The 22,342-nt window shown below is 45.6% G+C and overlaps 2 protein-coding genes across 2 annotated transcripts in view; one reads left to right on the top strand and one right to left on the bottom strand.

Moving 5' to 3' along the window:
- The window catches only part of CLUH (clustered mitochondria homolog), a 54,752-nt gene extending 42,367 nt beyond the window's left edge, over positions 1-12,385 (bottom strand). Inside the window, exon 1 of the mRNA XM_050929141.1 lies at positions 12,182-12,385. Coding sequence (XP_050785098.1) covers positions 12,182-12,311 — 130 coding nt within the window. The 5' untranslated portion in view covers positions 12,312-12,385. The remainder of the gene's footprint in view (positions 1-12,181) is intronic.
- Positions 12,386-17,316: 4,931 nt separating this feature from the next.
- Positions 17,317-22,342, top strand: part of RAP1GAP2 (RAP1 GTPase activating protein 2) — a 322,912-nt gene continuing 317,886 nt past the window's right edge. The window contains exon 1 of the mRNA XM_050929146.1: positions 17,317-17,994. Coding sequence (XP_050785103.1) covers positions 17,774-17,994 — 221 coding nt within the window. The 5' untranslated portion in view covers positions 17,317-17,773. The remainder of the gene's footprint in view (positions 17,995-22,342) is intronic.

Below are 22,342 nucleotides of genomic sequence, written 5' to 3'. Positions count from 1 at the left end.
CAAGACATCCACAAAATAAAATAGAAGTTTTCCAAAGCTGAAGACTTCCTCCTCTCCCCGCTGCCCCAGAGACGAGAGAAAAAAATCAAAGTTCTTCAAAGTGTCTAAGAGAGAGAGTTGATCCTAGCCTGACTGTTAGAACCAGCAGTGAGTTATAAATAGAGCAGCGATAGCAGGCTCTGTACAGATGCAGTATGGGACCATGTTACAGCATTTCAGCTCTGCCAAGTTTATAAACAAATAGGATGCATTGAATTACAAAACAAGGCTAGTTACTATGGCATGCCTAGGCTTATGCAGAGCCATCCATATTAAACAGACTGGCACAAAAAGGGACTGAGGAGTGAACTAGGTAGATAGAGTTGCCAAATGCGTTTTCTGGCTCCACAAAATGCCTCTATTTCAAACTAACTGAAGGAATCCCCAGTAACTTTGCAGGAGTTGTAGGTTATAGATTTTCACCTTGTAACAAGAGCACTAAAAACCCTACTCTCTCACAGGCGACAATACAAATCAAAGCTGCCAGACAAGAGTATTCAAAGGACAAAACTAAACCACAAAACCCAACCACTCTCCTTGTTCTCGTCCTATCCCATCTCTCAGTTCAGGATAAGCACTACTAATGTGTGGGCACATATACGCCAGTAAAGTGTCTAGTAGGCTCTTAATTATATTTGTTTCCGTGGTGTTACCAGACAATTATTTTCCTTTGGAGACATATCCTCTAATGAAAGCTACATTGGGGGGGGGGAGGGCTGGAGAGGGGAAAAAAAAAAACTCTTCAAAGAAGACTATTACAAAGTCACGTTCCAAGAAAGATACTCAGCCTGAAGAACCAGAAGATTAGACTTTGCAATGGCAAGTGTTACGCTCCCAGTCAAAGCATTTCCTTCAGTTTTGCTATAGCTTAAGTAATTTTAAATGTTTGCATCTAGTTTAGTTGTAATTCACTCTTGTGAACTCTAAGATAGGCTAACTCCAAATTTATGGAGGCAAAAAACAAATCCTGTCTCTGCTGTGAACATCTCAAGAGTAGGGTGAAGACAGACACCATGTCAAACACATTTGTTAACAGTCAATCCCACACCCATAGACATAACAGAAGAATAATTTCTCTTACGAAAATGTTAGGAAGTTAGAGCCAATCATCATAGCAGAATTCTGTGCTCCAGCTAATGCCCTGCCAAGAAGAAATGGAACGAACAGGTTGGGAAGGAGGAAAAAAAACAAACCAGGCTTAAAGTTCTTTATACAAAATTAAATCCCTGATTAGCTTCTATTGTTCTTGTATTTTGCTTTTTTAAAACAGCAGAACAAAAACCTCTCCCATCGAAACTCATTCTAACTCCAGATCCAGTCAAGGCAGCTAAGATTTCCTTTTTTAGGACTTCTGACTCATTGGCCCTTTTCTAAGTAAGATGCAGCAAGGGCCTAAGCAAACCCTTAGTCACAAGAAGCCCCATTATCTTCAGGATCTAGTGCCAAGTCTGAAATGCTTAAAAATGTCCACATTTTCCAACTAACGTCTCTTTCAGAAGCATCAGGAAATGGCAGATATACAAACTCCTTAAACACAGAAGCACAAGCTGTACATGCTCCAGACATCAGTTTAAAAACTCTTTAAATTCACATGGGTGAATGTGTAAAAGACAATCTCTGAGAAGAAACCCTCCTGGTACAGACTCATTCTATTTTAAAATGGCTTCGCTAACTGTAATAAGTTTAAACTTAATTCTAGTTACCAAAGCTGTAAATTCACCAGCTTCATCACTTTACTTCTACACAGTGTGTACATGGCCCCTAACTGGAAATAAAGGGCCAAATGGAGACCCAATTGAAGCAGGTACAACTAGCACAGGAGCTGGATCTATTTACTCAATGGGGGAATTATGGCCAAACCGTTAGCTCAGATTGAACAAGTTACAGTTAAGCTATTTGCACACACACTAAAGGCAAAAGTGGTTTAAGAACGAGCAATAAAGGGATCCTATATGAAGTTGCTCTTATATAAAAAATTGTGACCAAATAATTACCACCACCAGAGTTCCAACTAACGGTAGGTATACAAACAGCAAAATTAAGCTAGCGCAAATTGGACCTGAACTAGAGAGAACGTACTACATACAGCACAAGCTATAGTATTTTACATTCACTAGAAGAAAGTTAACCAGATACAGTGAAGGCATTGGGTAGGGTTCCAATTATAGTGAGTGATATTTATGTAGGAGGAAGCAAGTTTAATAGGGACCCCAAAAGCTTATGCCATCTTCAAAGGAGGATCAATTATTTCCTGAAGATTCCATCGAGAGAGTCAGGATGTCATGGGATCTGCCTCTCTCCATCCCATCAGGGGGCATCTATAACCTGGAGGTTCCAACTTTCCAAATTAATTTCCATCGTCTCTTTTGATGCAACCAACACCTTTTCCTTAGCGAGTGCCCCTAAGTAAGTGGGTTGGAGTTGTCCCCTGGGATCTGTAAATCAATGTTTGTTTTAAACCATCTGTAGGTACCATTAAGGGTTGTAAGCATCATGTTTAGTCTCCAGAGGCTTCAGGACACACAGAGTTGTGTCATGTGAAGTTCCTTCACTCCCTGTAGTTTGTAGCTGTCCAAAAGAGTTCATCAGCCCCACAGATAAAGCGATGCCTATTCCAGTTAAAAGAGGAGGTAAACCTGAGATAGAAAGTGCTGTACTGGGAGTCTCTTCTGTGGATATTACATATAACACCACGGATATTTAAATGGGAGAAATTCTTCACTCTTTTAAAGAGAGTAGAGTCATACCAGAATCTGCTCCGTTAGGCCCAACCATGCTTAAGCCACGTTTAACAAGATCGGTTCTAGTTCAGGTAGAAGTTTGCACCTTTTATGCTCTTTTGTGGATACCAGAACAATAGTTTTGCAGTAGTTGCCCCTGCAGGCCACATTCATTTGTGCTGTGTCAATCCTGCTGGCTCAGAGGCTCTTTCCCGCAGCAACTGAAATGCTTTCTAAGGTTTGGACTTAGCATCTTGAGTCCCTCTCCTACGCTGGCCAAGTCTGGGAGTTACATTTCAACCAATTTCCAGCATGGTTCGGCTGGCCAAAACTTTTTTTAAAAACGTGGTTCTACCATTGGCTGGCCAAAAGGCTTAGCTGCAATGGTAAACAGTTCAAACACTGCTCCCAAACTGTGTCGAAAGGCCAGCGTTTAACGCAAAGTGCAAAGTTCAAAAAAAAATATATCAGCAACTACAGGAAACTGTGTCTTGACTTCCTAAACGGAGGGGAAAAACCCAAAACAAGACAGATGGGTAAGGGCACCTGGAACTCAGAACAGGGATAATTTTAGCACTGGTTTGGTTTTCTGGAGTTAAAGAGACCCTACAAAGGGAAACATAGGTTAAGGGCACTTCTAAAAATCAAAAGTCTTAGTAACTGATAAGGAATTTTGTTTTAAGTGGACTGATCCTTTAAAATTTCCCTTCAGAGAAGAAAAGGTAAGGGGGAGGGAGAAGACAGAAATACAGTAGCAAAGAGTTCAAAATACAATAGCAGAGATATAACTTTTCCTGGAAGCTGGAATGAAGTTTATTTCAGAGAAGGTAGTTTTGCCCCTCCCTAAGGGCGAAGAGTTTGTTATAGGGACTAAAGGTCTGTAATACCACTTACTAAGAGCTAAAGACAGATTAACAAATTATTCTAGTTAAGAGCAGTTAAAAAAACAAAAACGCAAAGCTCCTCCATTTGTAGCAGCTGACATATGGGCTATACAGTAAAGCTTGTTTAATTAAAGTGCTCATGTGCTTATGGAGATGAGAACAAGCGTTTTTACTATTATTATGCAGTGCCTAAGCAAGTGTCTTGCAGCACAAGGGACTGTACCATGCCCCAAGGATCTTACAGTCTAACCTGAGGCATGCCACAATGGGGCACGGGGAGAGAGAGTTGAAACATAAAGAAACAGGGAAGAGGAGAGTTACAGTAATGACTGGTTACTTTATGCACATATCCGGATTTTTAATCTGGCTGAATAGAGAGCCTCCCTACCTTCTCCCAAGCTCTTATTGCTTTTCCCTCACCCCTCTTTTAGGCCAGAGGATTTTAGCAAACCATTTCCACCCAGGGTATCACTAGTTCCAGATGCAAAGGGGAGGGTTATTTTAGAAGATTCCCTTGTGTAGAGACTGCCTAAGGTCTCTCTGCAGGGAGACATGGTCCACCACTAATGTTGGTGCACAGACCTGTAGAGACTGGTGTTTGAAAGTTGATCTGCTTCCAAACACAAAGCCAGTCATGGATTTCAATGCTGAGGAAGTGATGATGTTTTACTGTGTGTGCTCCAGCCAAATCCTACATTCTCCACCGATGGTTACTTTACAAACACATATAACAATACAGGAATGCCAAACCCTTAAATAACTCCTCAAAATGATGGACTGCCTAGATTGACCAACCAAACACGTGACAAGTAGATAGAGCCTCCAACGTTGCCATCTGAATACCTTCCCGACTGCTATCACTCACTTGCAGGCAACATAGGACAGAAGCCATGCTCTACAGTCTAAAGATCAGCCCCTTTAAAACTTCCATGGTCGAGTGACAGACAGTCACAGCAAATCCTCTGATTAAAGAGCAGTCTCCTGACCTTGTTACTGCCGTACGACTGCACTTGCATCTCAACAGCAGTTTTCCCACAATGCCTGTTCAAACCAACAGCGCAACAAGACGCACCTGGAACATGTGGTAGAACTAGAAGAGTTGTATCTAGAAAAGTCAGGAAAGGTGGCTCTGAGAGGTGCTAGAAGAAGTCGGGTGAACAGCATTCCTTTGAGCTGACTGTATTATTAAATCTGCAGCTGAGACAAGCAGTGACAGCAGTAAAAATGTTAGTAATCCAGGAAATGCATTATCATCTTTTGACTTTGTATAAGTTAACTAAACCAAAGGGTTAACTATCCTGTCCTTGCTAGAAAACATTACATGGCCAAACAGTGTGAGGGGTTTTAAAAGAAAGGCAATCTTCACGTAAGAGAAAGAAGAGATAGCATTTCATCAGCTACAAGCAAACTCAGTTCAGCAGCTACAAAATTACACCTAGCTTCCACACAATACTGGCAGAACTCCTTAAAACAAAGTAACGTTTCACTTATTAGTGTAACATTATTAAGCAATACACAAAAATTGTCACACTGGAACTAAACCTTGATCTCTCTCACCTGAGCACATAACTGAGAGCCAAGAACTTTGAAATGCTACTGCCAGCTCTGGTAGACTCCTTCTGTGGCTGTGCACAAATCATTTAAACTCTCAGTTTCCTCTACGGAGATCACGCTGCTCTACCTCACAGGGATGTTGGAAGATTCATAAGTAGTATAGGTAAACTGCTTTTAGGCCAGAAAGCATGCAGTATCTTCCTCCTGCCTATGGCCTACACCTGATGCTTCAGAAGAAAGTGAAAGCCCTCCAGAATGTACCTGGCCAACTGTGCAATGCTGTAACATGGACAGCAATTATTTTTCCACCCAACACCAGCTAGCAATTAGTTAATGCCCTGAAGCACAAGATTATGCACTGTAATTTTTTAACTAAGTTAGTGGAACTGCAAACATGTCATCCATTTGAAAAAAAAAACCTGAAGGAAACAAAAATGTGCTCAACATGACATTCCTGCATCCCTGAATTACTTCCAGTCCACTCAGTCACCTAAAACAAATGGACTTCGGCTTAGGTATAAGCTTCAACAGCTTATTACTGGACAATTTTAAAAGTTTCAGTCAGATCAAATATAGGTGCAAACTTCTCTCACTTGGATGTAGGTCTTCCACAAAGTGTTCGGCTCTCGCCCCTCCCTTTATGTACTTTATTATTATTATTGAAGATTATCAAGGAAGGGGTTGAGATTGGGATCAACATTCACGTTTATAAGATCCTCTGCACAACACTTTTTTTTAAGTACAAATCTGAGCACCTTTCACGTTAAAATTCAAGTTTTCCCAAATGAGATGCATGTTTTTAATGTGCCTTTAGGGCTTGTGAAAGGTGCCTGTCAAGAACCCTAAAGATAAAACCCTCCAGTTATTCACAGTACTAACAGAACAGGGACAGCAGCATTGCAAGCTTTCCAGGTGCACCCCCAGCATTCCTGTGGGTGAGTCCCTCAGCTAGGATTGACAACAGAGGGTAGTGATTTTAATATCTGACTTTACTCACAGATCACTGAGCAACCTGATCACTGGTCACTATCAACCTGCAATGGATTTGAATTAGAGACCTATAGGCAAATGGCTCCATATCCCCTTTACCCAGCACTTCATTTGGGCCAGGGCTGAGCCCTGGCACACCTGTTTGGCAGTTCATAGTCCCAGCACCTCTGGCCTTGCTGGTTCAGTAATGAAAGTAAAAAAAAATTATTTGAGCCTCGGCACCTAATTGCTTGAGCCCCAGCACCTCTTTCATTACAAATTAATCACTGCCATTACCCACTCCCTTCAGCCTCCCCATCTCCCTAATTTAATGTTACAGGATGGCCAGATGATAGATAACCAGCTAAGAATTTTCAATCAAAGACACTAATGGTTTTATTTATTTATTTGGAGGGGATTATGCTGCATATTATTTTTAATTCTCCTAAACTGGTCCCTCAATTTTTGAGATTTTCTGACATCTCTTAAAAATGCTCGAGCTTTAGTTTCTTCAATAACATTAGGATATTTTGTTAATACTGAGATACTAAGATCCGGCACCAATGGAATACAATTTGCATGGTTATGTTATACACAACATATCTGAAGTGAGTTTAGTGGCCTCAGGACAATTCCCTTTGGACAAGCAACCCCATCAACCATCACCACAACTGGTGCTAAGTGGTGATTTCAACAGATAGGTCAGGGATTGAATAACACTTTCACCCCTAGCAGTTTCCCCTCCAAATCAGGAGACAGCAGCACACTGATGGAGTAGTGCATGGGGGTGCTTGTAGCACTACTGCTGCGAGCACGGCACCTACTCTGTGGATATAAGTCAATCTTAGAATTGCCAGTTTGGCACTTTTTCCATGAGCATGAAAACTCAGGACACACAAGTGTAGCAAACACAGAGCTGGATTTTGAGAAGGGTACAGGGTCCGTGACTGGAAGGAACTTCCAAAAGACACTGCAGTTGTTCAGCACCTCTAGGAATCAACCCGATGATGAGCCACTAGAAAAGATTTTAAAACTTTACCTAATGTAAGACTAAGCCCCAAGGTCCTAAAACTCAGGCAAACTCCAATTAGAACATCCGTGGGAGTCTGCCCGAGTAAGGACATCAGGATTCTCGAAAAATAAACATCCAATTCATCTGAATACCTTATGCAAAGACAAAATTAAAGCCAAGTTTCTAGGCATTCAGTACTTGTGTTGTAGGTTCGTCAGGAAAGAAATTATACACATACATGGCTCCCTACTTTGTATAGTGTAAACACATGAGCAGGTTCTGGAAAGATCAGAAATTTAACCCCTTCAAAATACAATTACCGAAGACAAAATGTGAGTCTGTGATCATGGGAAATCTTTGCACTGTAGCTTAAACCACATTAATGGGAAAATGTATAAAGCAAATTTTTCAAGTGGCCTTCTCCTGCCACACCAGCCACCATAGAATACACTCTTCTTTCACATAGAACTGCAGTCTGCACATTATTCAAGCATGTTGAAACAATTTGGGGCTGGATATTTTATATAATGATGTCAAATTCACCATAAGACTACTGGTAAGAGATTTGAAAAAAAATGAAGTAAAGATGACATCTATATTTACACTACCAAAGCATCATAAAAAGGAGTGAATCCTGAAAGTATAACTCTCTGCTTGGTGGTTTTGCAATCACAATTATGCTAGCAGAGATGGCACAATAACTGTTATTTGTATTACACCAGCAAGTGAAATCAGGGCCCCCATTGTGCTAGGCTCTTACTAGGGTAGGGATTTGTATAGAGAACTTACAGCTAAGACAGACAAAGGTTGAGAGGGGAAGTGACTTGCCCTAGATCACACAGCAGGTCAGTGGCAGGGCTGGAAACAGACCTGAAGTCTTTCAAATACAAGGGTAAACTGCTCTGCTCTCCTATTGAAATACCGTTCTGTTCTCTCCTCTTGTACCTTCCACCTCAGCTCCTCAAAATGTTTCAAAACTTTTGAGTTACGCCTGGCATCACCCCTGTGAGGCAGCATCCCTCCTAGGGGCAGGGACAGGTTCAAACAACCTGCTGAAGGTCCCAGAGCAGGTCAGCGTGGGAGCTGGGAGGGCAGCACTGCCAGGTTAGCGTGGGAGCTGGGAGGGCAGCACTGCTGCAGCAGGCTGGCTCCTGAGTTCTGGCAGTCCTGACGCCCACCCTCCCTGGAGCCTGCAGTGGAGCCCCGGGAGCACGAAACTCCCAGCCCCCAGGGAGAGCCGCTGTCTCTTTAAATCCCTGACCCCGGCAGCCAGCGGCTCCGGGCTGGGGGCGCGTGGAACGCCGGGGTCGCTACATTGTCTCAAGCCCGGCACTCGGGCTGGGAGCTACCACGTGTGCGCGCGGGAGGGGGGGGAGAGGGGTCGTTCTCTCTCCCTCCCTGTCCTGCGCGTTCCACATCGGACTCCGCCTCCCCCGGCGAATCCCAGCTCCCGACTCTTTCCTTCCCAGGCCCGGAGCAGACCAACGTGCAAGACGTCGGGGGGGGAGATGATACTGAGGGTTCTCTGCAGGGAGGGTATTCTGCACCGCCCCCTTTGCTTAGTGACCCTGCGCCAGAGGAGCAAGGGGCGCCGGGGGCGGGGACGGACTCACCAGCGAAGGCACATCCCCGCCCCCCCGGGCGGCCGCACAGTGGTGTGGCCCAGTGAAGGTCACCTTCATTGGCATTAGGAGAGGAAGCGGCAGGACGAGGCGCAGCCCTTCCCCCCCCCCCCCGGGCTCCCCTGCCCACTTCTGGCTGATGAGCAGGGGGCAGCCCCAGCCCCTTCCCACCACTCGCGTCTCCCTTGCCCGGCGCATCCCTAAGTCCTCCGCTGCCCAGGAGGTCCAAAGCCAGAACCCCTCTTCTAACCCAGCCCCCGACCCCAGGAAACCCAGCGCCCCCCCAACCCATACCAGGACCCCTTCCGCCGAGGAGAGGCGTTCGTGTCATTCACAGCCCCGCCAGAGCTGTTCGGGTTCCCTTAGGCCACGTTTCTGCAGCTGGAGGGAGATCCCCAGGATTTGGGGGTTTTGGGGGTGAGGGGGTTAAAGAAACAGTCAGCGATGCCAATTGAATTGGAAGAGATCTGCTCCGACCATGCAAAGGAAATTCGTGCACCGGGGGCGGGGGCGGCAGGGAAAAAGAGAAGGGTGAAGGTTAAGAATTTAAACTAAGCAAGCAAATTCCCTCCCTGCAACTGACGATCAAAGGAGGCGGCAGCAGCAATAAAATAATCTGGACCGGTAAGAAGCAGAAGCCCTTTGCTTCCAGTCACTCCTTTCCCCCCTTCTTCTCCAACCACCACTAAGCCTCTTCTTTGGGACAGACTCGTTACCTGCCATGGCATTAAGTGTGTGTAAACGATTCTGGTTTAAATAATTTTATTTTCTGGCTTTCTTACAAAAATCTTTCAGGCCCTGTTTACCAAAGATTCTTCTCCCCTTGCTTTTCCTTTAGAACTCTCCAGTTCGGGCCCTAGGTTTCCTACTTGGTTGCAAGGCTGTGGTTTTGAATCTAGCAGTTTTTCTCTATTCAAAAGGCTAGTCATTGGCATTAAATAGGTATTCAAATGAAAGTTTAATAGTGACTAAAATCCTTTCCCCTCTTGATTGCTCAGCTTTCACTCTCTACACTGGATAGATCACCATTCATCTGAAGTGGTCAAGTCTAGGCTGGACCTGCCAGAACCAGCCAGAAATAAAAATCTTTCAGGGCTTTTGTATACATCATAGAGCAGCAAAAAAGGGCACAAAGCCTTTTAAAAAGTACTTCTTTTCCAATTTTCTTCAGAACTCCCCCCCCCCCCCCAACACACACACACTGCACATAATCTCATCATTTGCTCCAGGATTTCCCTTTAAACACTGAAAGGGAATAAAAACCTGAAGATTTTTTTTTCTGTATAGCTTTAACTCAGCTGGGGTGGGCAGATAAAGGACAGGGAGACTTTTTACCTCCTTATCATGCTAAATCAAGAGTATTAAGGCCAGGACCAGGCCAACCCTTTTTTAATACTCTCTCCTTTGAAAGTTGCCCTGCATTCTTGGCATCCATTATCTCCCACCACATATACTGGAATCTCCCAGTAAAGAGGCAACCTCCCTATATAGCAGGGGTCGGCAACCTTTCAGAAGTGGTGTGCCGAGTCTTCATTTATTCACTCTAATTTAAGGTTTCACATGCCAGTAATACATTTTAACCTTTTTAGAAGGTCTCTTTCTATAAGTCTATAATATATAACTAAACTATTGTATGTAAAGTAAATAAGGTTTCAAAATGTTTAAGAAGTTTAATTTAAAATTAAATTAAAATGCAGAGCCCCCCAGACCGGTAAGCAGGACTTGGGCAGTGCGAGTGCCACTGAAAATCAGCTCGTGTGCCACCTTCGGCACATGTGCCATAGGTTGCCTACCCCGCTATATAGGATAAACATAGCAATGAGGGCACATGAGAAGGAAAGAAGACTCCCTAACACCCTCCTCCCCACTTCAGCTCCTTCCCCCCAGGAAGACACCTCCATACAGGAAACTCTCACAGCAACAGATGAGGGTCCCCACTGTACCTTCTGGTGGAGTCAGGACTGTATTTCTAACAATAAGGGTTGGGGGGATCTCTGTACAACATCGCTTAGAAAAGTGATCGGCCCTATACAGGTTTTCCTGCTATTAGCTGCTCTCCTACAGCCCTAGTATAATAGGACAGGACACTTACAGCATACAGAGAGGGCCCTTACACACAGTATGGGGTGGCCAGAGTACACTCTCCGAGAGTATCCCTAGGAAATCAATCCTTTCAAGCACAGCAGAGCTCCCCACTAAGCAGCCCCTCCTCCAACAGCACAGAGGATCCCCACTGGGCAGCCTCCCCCCTGAATAAGTATGGCTTCTTCCCCGCACAACTTTCCCCACACACTCCCCAATACATTGGTCGTGAACACAGCACAGAGGAGAGCTCTCTACCCACCACATGGAGGTTCCTTGCTGCAGTCAGGAATCTCCCCTTCTACATATTAGAAGAGGGCTGCACAGGGGAGCCTCCTCCCTCCTGTGGGGACAGTTGCTGAATTCTTTGGTACCTCAGGGAAGTGTGCACAGGGTAAAGCTTCCCTCTGTATTATGGGCCAGACCCCTCTATAAGGGGAGGGTGAACAGCGAGCAAGTCCCCCGCCCCCCAATCCTGAGGACGTTCCCCAGTGTACAGCCCCCCCTTCCCTCAATACACACTGGGAGAAAGCAGTAGGGGAGGGCTTCCCCCAGAAGGATGGGGGGGAGGAAGTGTACCTGGCTCCCTGCTTGCATAACTCCCCTTTTCCCCGCCCACTACCAGGGGTTCCCTCCTCCTTATGCAACCCTCCCTCTCCCAATATCCAAGAGAAGGGATCCTGGAGTGGTGGCTTCCCCTCATGCAGCCCTCCCCCCCCAACGCCCGAGGGGAGCTGTCGGGGGCCTGTCTCCCCCCTCGTGCAGTCCCCTCCCCCCCCACGCCCGAGGGGAGCTGTCGGGGGCCTGTCTCCCCCCTCGTGCAGTCCCCTCCCCCCCCCACGCCCGAGGGGAGCTGTCGGGGGCCTGTCTCCCCCCTCGTGCAGCCCCCCACGCCCGAGGGGAGCTGTCGGGGGCCTGTCTCCCCCCTCGTGCAGCCCCCCACGCCCGAGGGGAGCTGTCGGGGGCCTGTCTCCCCCCTCGTGCAGCCCCCCACGCCCGAGGGGAGCTGTCGGGGGCCTGTCTCCCCCCTCGTGCAGCCCCCCACGCCCGAGAGGAGCTGTCGGGGGTCTGTCTCCCCCCTCGTGCAGCCCTCCCCCCCCAACGCCAGAGGGGAGCTGTCGGGGGCCTGTCTCCCCCCTCGTGCAGCCCCCTCCCCCCCAACGCCCGAGGGGAGCTGTCGGGGGCCTGTCTCCCCTCTCGTGCAGCCCCCCACGCCCGAGGGGAGCTGTCGGGGGCCTGTCTCCCCCCCGTGCAGCCCCCACCCGCGCTGAGGGGGTCCGGGGCGCCCCCCTCTCTCACCGGAGCGCGGCTCGCTCTCCGGCTGCGGCTGCCGCTTGCTGCTCAGGTGCCCGGGCTCCGGCTGCTCCTCCTCGCTCTGGGCCGTGGCTGGCACCGCCGCCGGCGGCATCTCGTCTGCTTTAATGACCATGGCGGGCCCCCGTCGCGCCGCTGCCTGTCCCGCACTCCGTGCCCTGCCGCTGCCGCTGGAAGGACAGAGCCAGTCACAGCCCCACGTGGTGCGCACTCACCTCGGCCACCCCGACCTCTGACATGCCGCTGACTACGGCTCGGCGGCGGGGACACACCTCCCCGCCGTCCGAAACGCCTTAAAGGGACAGGCGCCTGCTCAGTAAAACCCTTCTCTGTATGTGGGTGGGTGGCTTACATACTGGGCCAAAGTCTGTCTGGCCATTCCTACACTCTACCTATCCATACAGACTAATAATAATAATCTGCCTTCAGAGAGCATCATGGAATATCTCAGCCTGAAAGGTAAACATTTGTCAGTCTGGTAAACACCAGTGTCCATAGGTGATTATAATGAGACGTTTGAGCCAATTTTAGTAGAGCCCAGCTTCAGTTCTGACTATAATATCCAGAGACTGTGTATTGTCTGAAGGGATTAACGTGGGGCTGAGCATCTGAAACGAATCCCAAATAACGTAGGCCAACATTTTCAAACGTGAGGTACCCAAATCTTTATTTAGGCAGCTAAACAATGTGGCCTGGTTTCTAAATGTGCTGAGTGCCTTCTGAAAATCAGGCCAAGATGCCTAAATATGGATTTAGGTATCTAACTTCAGGCACTCAAGTTTGAACACTTTGGTCTAAGTATATAAATATATAGGACCCTGTCTTGCACCCGTTAAAGTCAATAGCAAAAACTGATCTATCCCTGTGAGTATCAACCTTTCCAGACTACTGTACCCCTTTCAGGAGTCTCATTTATCTTGTGTACCCCAAGTTTCACCTCACCTAAAAACTACTTGCTTACAAAAATCAGACATAAAAATACAAGTGTCACAGCACACTGTTACTGAAAAATTGCTTTCTCATTTTTACCCTAGAATTATAAAATACATCAAGTGGAATATAAATATTGTACTTGCAGCTCAGTGTATAATACACAGAGCAGTATAAACAAGTCATTGTCCGTATGAAATTTTAGTTTGTACTCACTTTGCTAGTGCTTTTTATGTAGCCTGTTGAAAAACTAGGCAAATATCTAGATGAGTTGATGTAGCCCCGGAAGACCTCTGTGTACCCCCAGGGTACACATACCCCTGGTTGAGAATCACTGATCTATCCCATGGTATATGTAATAATATATGACATTATGCAATATATGTACTACTGTATGCAAAGCTATATATACATGGTTTGTGAGACAGTAGTGTATAGGTTAGAATGACTGGGAAGAGGTTATTCACAGTAAAGGTCATTTGACTCTGGAATTTGCCTGCTCCCTTGGTCTGAAACAGCTTGAGTCTGCTGACCTTCATGTCATATGCTGCAAGGTCATCTTTGTGCTCAGGCTTTTTGGGAGGAGCTGGGTTGAATTGCAAAAATTTTATTTCAGTTTGTGGCTTCGGAGATGCTTGTTACCAATACCTAATATCTGTATTATGTTTAATAGCAACCTCTCTGTTTTTCTGAGTTTGCTACTAAAGGGCTAGATTCTGGTCTCTTCTCTCTGATTTTGTACCACCGTGACTTCATGAAAAGCCCCATTTCCTTCAGTGGGACTGCTTAGGTACTCTACAACATGAAGGGTATCAGAATCTGGCCTGAAAGTAGTCATTTCCAGCAAACTATCACTGTCTCTATTAATGACAGGTTTCAGAATAGCAGCTATGTTAGTCTGTATCCGCAAAAAAAACAGGAGTACTTGTGGCACCTTAGAGATTAATAAATTTATTTCAGCATTGTCCATTCTATGCATCCGAAGAAGTGAGCTGTAGTTCACAAAAGCTCATGCTGAAATAAGTTTGTTAGTCTCTAAGGTGCCACAAGGACTCCTGTTCTTTTTACTGTCTCTATTATCATTCTCCTTGCAAATTCTACCCTACAAAAGGCTATTCCTCAGCTTTAGACTTGTCTACACACAGAAATTGTCCTGGTTGTACTAAAGGTGCAATGTCCCCAAGATGTAAACTAAATTAGTGTAAACCAGGTTTAAACCAATGTCAGTGGCTACACACAAACTTGCTCCGGTTTAACTAAATCAATGCAATGTTACACCTGTAGTTAAACCAGTGCAATTCTAAGTGCAGATCTTTATGAAGAGTCTAATGCATGTGACCTGAAGTGAGTTGTGGACAAGAGAAGGGAAGGATTGTTTCAGTGGACACCACTGGTGGATTATACTTGGATTGTAAATTCTTTGGGGCAGGGAATTGTCTTTTCTCTTCTATGTTTGTACAGCACCTAGCACAATGGAGTCCTGGTTCATGACTGGGGCTGCTAGTTTCTAAGGTAATACAAATAACAATAATCACGATGATTAGGGCTCTAGGCACTATGATAATACAGATAATAAATGCAGTAATAATAATATACATTAGATATAATATGTTGGATAATTTGCTTGATGTTGATGGGTAGCATGACAGTCCTGCACTTCCTACTTCATCCAAAGCACTGCCATCCAAAACCATGCAGCATGTGTGCACCAAAGACATCCCAATCCGGGGGTCCTGCTGCAGGAACAAGACTCACATCTCAAAGCCCTGCAATTATCATATTAGACAAGGAGGCTGGCACACCCCAGATGTGGTCACTATCTGCGCCTTAGGGTGCAGTCCTGATGCCCCTCTCACAAGAAGTCTGTATTAAAACTGGAAGGTCTTCCCCTGTAGCTCAGCACAGCTATGATGGGGCACTGCTCCCTCAACCAGCCTAGGATGAGATATACCAACCCTACACTGACCAGACAGGGGTTAACGAGGGCCGGCAGGCCCAGTCAGCCCCACTTGTTACACCTGTGTGAGGTATCAAGCTTTGGGAGAGCAACTCAAGGGAGAAAAGCCCTCAGTAGGGCTGTGAAGGGAGCCTAACCAGACTCTCCTTGGGCCCGGTGGGTCTGGTGTGGGACCTTTTGTTCCCCAAAGCTAGTTTGGGTCTCCCTTTTGGGGGCTCTGTAGAAAAATCAGCCTGGGAAGAGACCGCGAGAAAGGCCAAGCTGTGGGCCACAGTAGGAAGTAGCCCCAGGATACAACACAAACACATCGTATCTGCTTCATACAGGGTCTTGGGGCTGGAACCCAGAGTAGAGGATGGGCCTGGGTTCCTCTACTAGCTCCCCTAGGGGGGCAGTGTGAAGACCCCAGAGCTAAGGACTTGAAGGCCCCCAAAGCCTAATGTTGGGTGGAAGTCCTGGTGCGATGATGCCTGGTTGTTGGACTGGGTTTACCCCAGAAGGGGTAGGATTAAAAGTGACCTGGCTGGAGGGTAGAGTCACAGGCAGAGGCAGACTACAGCAGGACTGGAGCAGCTGTTGGCAGGGTGTGCCAGAGGGCTGATGTGCCCAACAATGAGGGGGCGTGTCTGCGATGAGTAGGTTCTGCCACACAGCTACTGTAATTAGGATAGTGGAGGGAACAAGAGGGGCACATGGTTTGGTTTCAATGAGATGCCATGGGTGGACTCTTTTTTTATTTAAAAAAAAAAACACTGAATGATTAGAAACTAAATGGATGACAGCTCAGGGGAGTTTGTAGGAAAGTCAGAAACAGAGCAGGAGCAGTGGGACATGTATTTTTGAAGGTTTAATATGATTATATAAGTTGTTCTAAAAACTTGGTAGAAAATGCCTTTAGCTTTACACCAAGGCCCACATTCTAAACCCTGACTGTGATGGGTGATTGCCCGAGGACCTTGCCTATGCTACAATAAGATCCTGTTAAGTAGAGTCAGGTTGTGACCCATTCACCTGACATAGTGGCACCTAATATGATTAAGCCCATCTACACAGCAATCTCTCTTCAGGCACAACCATATCTGCCCATCTATACCTATACCAATGCACAATGGTGTTCATACCAGTGCAGTCTGAGGAAATCTGGGATGCTATGTCAAACTGCCTCCACAATTGGTGCCAGTGGTAGGGGGTACGGGTGCTTTTCACATGGCATGGTGAACTATGGACAGTTGTGTGACACAGAGTCCTGGGAGGTTGGAGGACTAGCTAACAGTTACATGGGGTCTTGTTTGCAGAACAGGAGAACCCTGGTAGAAGTTGGTTATTAGAAGCACAGGACATGGGTATGTGATTCCGGCTGTGTGAACTCATCACAAGCTGGAATGGCAAAGGGGGGCATCTGGTTGCACACAGGAAGGTGACATTCTGGTCAAGATGACCCTGGAGCAGTAGAGGACACACAAGTAGACAGGCTGACCCAAATGTGGGATAGCAGTGGAAGGAGTACCAGAAGCAGAATAGTTTATTTGAAATGAGGACACGAACCTTACTCTGGGATAACTCTTTCTGAAAGAGAGTTAACGCACTTCCAAAGCACATTGATCGAAGCACAATAAGCTGCTAGATAATTTGCAAAAAGAGCGTTTGTGTGTGCACGCAAGGCAGTTCATCCTGAAAAAAATGAGAGTTAATCCAAAATAACTTTCCTGGAGAGACAAGCCCTGACTACCACTCTGCTTATGACTGGGATTGAAATATTATACACCCACACAACTAGGAATCCCAGATTAGCCCGTTGTGCTTCCATGTGACCTGCATGTGAGGTCAACCATATTACAAACTGGCTATGATATCAATCAAATATCTGTAGATAAAGGAGTTGGTCCTTTAGTTCACACTGTAGAGATCCGTGCTCCATCTCTGGGGGTCCCACATTCAATCCTGGCCCATGATCAACAGGACAGGTGCTGGGCACCCCTCATAGGATAGATCCCCAAATTATTAGCTAACAGCACGCTATGCTGTCTTTAAAAGCATTTGATCCTTAGCTTCCTCTTTAAGAGCTTTTCTGCCCCATTTATGCATAGGCTGCCATTTCATTTCAGTGCAGGCACTCCTGAGTTCCTTTCCCAAACGGGCAGGTCTGGAGGAAGAAAAGGCAAATCCATACAGATGTGAGTCCTTTATTAAGAAAAGGGGATATTACAATGACATCTAAAATACAAGTAGTTTGTGGGTATGCAGAGAATGCATCTTGAAAAGCACAATCAGCAACAACGTACCTCTTTGCCCCCTTTTGCTATAAATCATGTCCTGTAATAAATTGAACATTCAGATAGAACAGTATCAAACCTTTGGCTTCTGTCCCATTGTAATGGTTTCCCATAGCAGGCCATATAGGCAGCTCACAGAACTGTGCAATTCATCCTCTGTGCAGGACCTCACTTGGGTGAATAAGGATTCTGCAGGGGAGTACGTGTTGCGTGATCCACCCTACCAATCCACGTTACCGTGAAGCCTATGAGCAAATTTGGGGCTTAATTCTGAAAGGTGCTGAGTAACTCCTGGGAGGTGCAGAGCACCCTCAACTCCCATTGGGTTAACTCAGTAGCGCCTCAAAGGACAGACCCAGTTGCTAGAGAGGGCTTCTCTCTTCAAACGTGTAGAATTTCTGGGGTGTTCCTGTCCTAATGCTGCTTTGGTTTTGTTATCACTGTAATTATAATAAAGGGAAAGTGCATCTTTCTTTAAATATTGTATCAGTAACATTTAATGAAGAAAGGAGGAGCCTTCACCTGCCCCCCTTAGTGCTGCAAAGGTTCAATAAGCATTTTGACCTAGATTTCACTTTTCTTCTAGGCGTGCACGTGCAACTTGAGTGTCCCAGACGTCTCCCGGGAGTGGGATTAAGGTAGGATTTACTAGATCAAGGATCTTTATCTTCCAAAGCTCCCGGGAAACTTCATGGAGTCTCCTCTACCCCTGCTTCTGGGTTTAGTTTCCCATCACATTTCCCTTTCTACTGGGAATGCAGTTTTGGGGGCGCCTAGTTTTTTTTTCATTGGTGTGTGGGGTACTCGCCTCTGCTTCAGTAGAATGTCTCCAGGCAACGCAGTAGAGCCCTGGGACTCTTTATGCTGTCGTGCAGTTAGTGCCTTGCCAGTATCAGCCAAAAGGGCAGCTCATGCAGAGAGGGAACCAAAGAACAAACTTGGCATTTGGGAGCCAAGGTTGAAGAGGGCAGGTTCTCACTAGTGTGGCGAAGTAGCACTTTTATCTTCATGCTTTCATACAGTACATGAGGCTGATGGGATCCTGAATGGACCTTTAGAAATGCAGGTACTTTTTGATGCAAGTAAGTAGCAAAAAGCATGTCTGTGATGTCTCTCGGTTACCCAGCTTGGGTCCCACCCATGAAGGCAAAATCAACGACACGCCAGTATTATCCAGATGTTATCCAGCGTGAGTGAAGCAACCTGTGAATCTAAGGCCATCCTTCCCTCCCCTCCTCCCCGTGGGACTTGGCAGTCAGGCTTCATGGCAGTGCAAGCAGAGACAGTGACAAGAACAGACATGCACTAAGGAGACAGCATCGTTCTTACAATGAGATTTGCTGGAGCAGCCTGCACTGGATCAAGCAAGAAGCACGATCTAGGGTTGTCAGTAACAGGACTGTCAGGAGAGTCCTCCTGGTTTCTAATTCGATGAAACGACTGAATCTCTGAACTACCTTTGGCAAAGCACTCAGTGTCCTTGTGCCTCCAGTCTGCCGACCAGGACCCAGCAGCAAAATAGCTGCTGAATCAAATTTCAGTTTGCCCAAATAACTATCTTTTGCTCCCGAAAAACCTCACCGTTACCTGTAGGCCATGCACATATGCTGCACTGTCATTTGGCTTTGTTTTTAACGTGACACTTTTTTGACCTTATCTCCGGCAAAACTCCAGCTGAAGTCTATGGGAGTTCTGATACTCATGGGTGTTATATGCTAGTGGGGTACAGAAGAAGGGACCTTAAGGATACCTAGTTGCTCACACTTGACTACTCGCCATGCCAGCGAAGCTGTCATATGGGAATTTAGGCCAGCGGAAGGCAGGCAGTGTTTACTTTCACCCCACCACTGGGTTTCTAACCAGGCGAAGGGCAGTTTTAATTTCTGCAGAAACTCCTTTGGAGCACTGCTGGTAGGAAACGTTGAATGAGATCATACTCTAGCTACACAACTTTCCTGACCAACATTGCTTCCCTGCCCCCCACCCCCTCTTTTTCTTGTTTTTTTTTTTAGCTGTACTGGTCCCACAGACATAAAGGAAGCTGCTGCTGGCTATGGACTTTCTGCCAGCGCCACTGATGGAGTGATTCTGGCCCATCCTCAGAAAAAGTGACTTGGTAAAAGGGCACTTTAATACCAGTCTCCTGTGTGCTGGAGTCAGATCTGCTCACTTTTAACAACTTTGTGCTCCTGTTAGCCTTGTAGTGCCCATACAGCTATGGGCGAGTCATCTGGGTTCTATTCTGCCTCACGCATGCTCAGCAGAATTGTTGGCTAAGGTGCAGTCGTTGCTGCAGCTGTCGTGAAAGGCAGAAAGAGCACGGCTTGATTTTTCAGGTCCTAGACTCTTTGTGCATGTGGTGGTGTGAACCTTGTAAAGTGAGCAGACTGGCGGGAGTGTGGGGGTGAAACCTTGAATCCATTAGAGTCAATGGCCAAACCTAATGGAGTCAGGATTTCACCACTGATATATGTCACTGAGGGAGTGGGCAACCTCACAAGGTCATTTTCAGAGTCATTACTCTGATTAACATACACACAGACTTACAATCACACTTTTAAATTTGAATGGGAGAGGGGAATGTTATAAACCAGTGGCCTTTATATTAGACCTACCAAATGCATTGGGCTTATGCAAAGTCTAGCAGTGTCACTTGACCAATTCAGAGAATATGGCTTTTTAAATATTTATGCCAGTGGGGAAAATTTCCCTACCAACTTGCCTTGGCAAAAAAATAAGAGACGTTTTCAGTGAATCAGTGACTGAAACCATCTGCATTTTGGTTCAGTCGGTATGGCCAGATTCCAGACATGTTTTGGGACGTGGGAACAATATAGGCAAGCAACGTAACAACATCCTTTCTCTCCCCAACCCAGCTGCTGGGTTACAGTTCAGCGGGTGTCATCCTAAGGGATGAAATTTCTCATTGGCAGAGAGCATTATGAATTCAAAATTCAAACCTCAAACCAACCCCCTTAGGCCATTGTACAGTTCCAGAACAAAAAATACCATTTAAAATGAAAAGGAAAGTCACATGACTGCTAGGATGTATACAGAAAGTTCCCAGCACATGTATATACAAGACATCCATTTAACAACAAAGTGTTATTGCTATGCATCCATTTCCAATCTAGTAGTGAAGCTTTACAAGTCAACATTAAACATGTTATACAAAACACGAAGACTTCAATTCTTACACTCCCTGATATGTGCCTCTACATATAGAGATATACAGTATAGATAATAACTTCTATTTATCCTTTCTGACTCACAGGGAGTCTGTGAAAGTGCTGGATAAATGCACAGTACAAATCTCCTTTTTGAATATATATCTTACATTCTAATACACCTCTACCCTGATATAACACGACCCGATATAACACAAATTCAGATATAACACGGTAAAGCAGCGCTCCGAGGAGGTGGGGCTGCACACTCTGGTGGATCAAAGCAAGTTCGATATAACGCCGTTAGATTTTTTGGCTCCCGAGGACAGCGTTATATCGGGGTAGAGGTGTAGTTAATTTACACTCAGACACTAGAGAGTCTACAAACATGCTCATCCATCAACCGTAGTTAGAAAACGTGTGTTTCATTAGGTGTGCATTGTTTCTTTGGACTCTCTGTGTCTAACATGACGCTTCAGATTAAAAAGGAGGACCACCGATTTTAATTGTTGATCACTTATATAAATACAAAGATTAAAAAACCATAGATTCTTTTCAACATATCTGCTTCGAGCATAGTGTTTTCTCTTCAAAACTAAATATATTTATATATAGCCTCCCCGCAAAAAACACAGCAATGAATAAAAAGGCCAATAACGAAGTTTAGGGGCTTATCCTGCAAGCTCTTAGGCAAGAATTCCCACATAAAGGGCTGCAGGGTCTGGCCTTTACAACTAACTTCAAACGACATTATTAATAAAGGGCAAATCCTGATGTCCTTACTCAGGGCTGGATTGCAATATCCTTAATCATGGCAAGTGGGATCTTGCCCACCTGAGTGGGCATTACAATCTAGCCCTCGGTTTTTAATAAAAGAAACCCTTAGGTGAAACTCTTAGTGATGTCAGCAGGAGCTTTGCCAGAGGCATGAGTGAATGAACATCGAGTAGGGGCTTCAGGATTTAGCTCATAGGAATAGAAAGTGCTCCATTTAGCTCCTCTGTCTTGTCTATGGCTCATCAAAACCTGTCCTTGCGCCTCCTCCTTAGTTGCACTGGTGCAAATCAGAAGTAATGCCATCAACATCAATGGGGTTACAATGGTCTAAGCAAGGTCAAGATCAGGCCCAATATCGCATGCGTTTTGTATGTTTGTTGCTTTATGGCTAATGGGATTTGTGCCCTCCCCGTCACCTCCATGTAATCTCTGATCAGGATTTTGCAAGGTTGCAGTGATACCTGCTGGTGAGGCATTTGGCCACTTGGCTTCAGAGCATGAGCAGCCTGCATGCAGAGCTAAAGGGAAGATATGGGCAGGAGGCAGAGGAGGGGAAGAATGGTTGAAGAGAGCTGGAAATTAAATAAACTCCTTGAACGAGCCCATACTTATCAGTAAAGCAGGAAGGCTCCTACAGCTCAGATGGAGTTGTTCCATTTACATACCAGCCACTGAGAAATAGATGATTGGTAGGAAATTATTTACAAAAGAGAACTATTGTATCCTCTCTCTTTTTTATACTGAAGTCTGCTACAGTCTCTGCATCAATGATTTTATAATAAACATGTAACGGAGTCTGCCCGTTAGGGTTATCCAGAAATGAAAAGAGAAGCCATGCAAATCACCACTAAAATAAAACCTAACTAAAACAGTACACAGTGAATTTATTAGCGCCTCTGGTATTAATCTCCCACACACACACACAAAGAAAGAAATGTTCTCAGCAGAACCTCTGTGAACCTGAGAGAAATAACCATTTACAAAGGCGAGGTTCAAATCTTAATCAAGTTGAAGGGATACTGCATTTCCATAGCTATAATTT

Source organism: Gopherus flavomarginatus, chromosome 19 (genome assembly GCF_025201925.1).
Source record: "Gopherus flavomarginatus isolate rGopFla2 chromosome 19, rGopFla2.mat.asm, whole genome shotgun sequence".
In the NCBI taxonomy this organism is placed as follows: Eukaryota; Metazoa; Chordata; order Testudines; family Testudinidae; genus Gopherus; species Gopherus flavomarginatus.
Note: the sequence above shows the minus strand (reverse complement) of the source record. Positions and strands in the feature narration are given on the sequence as shown.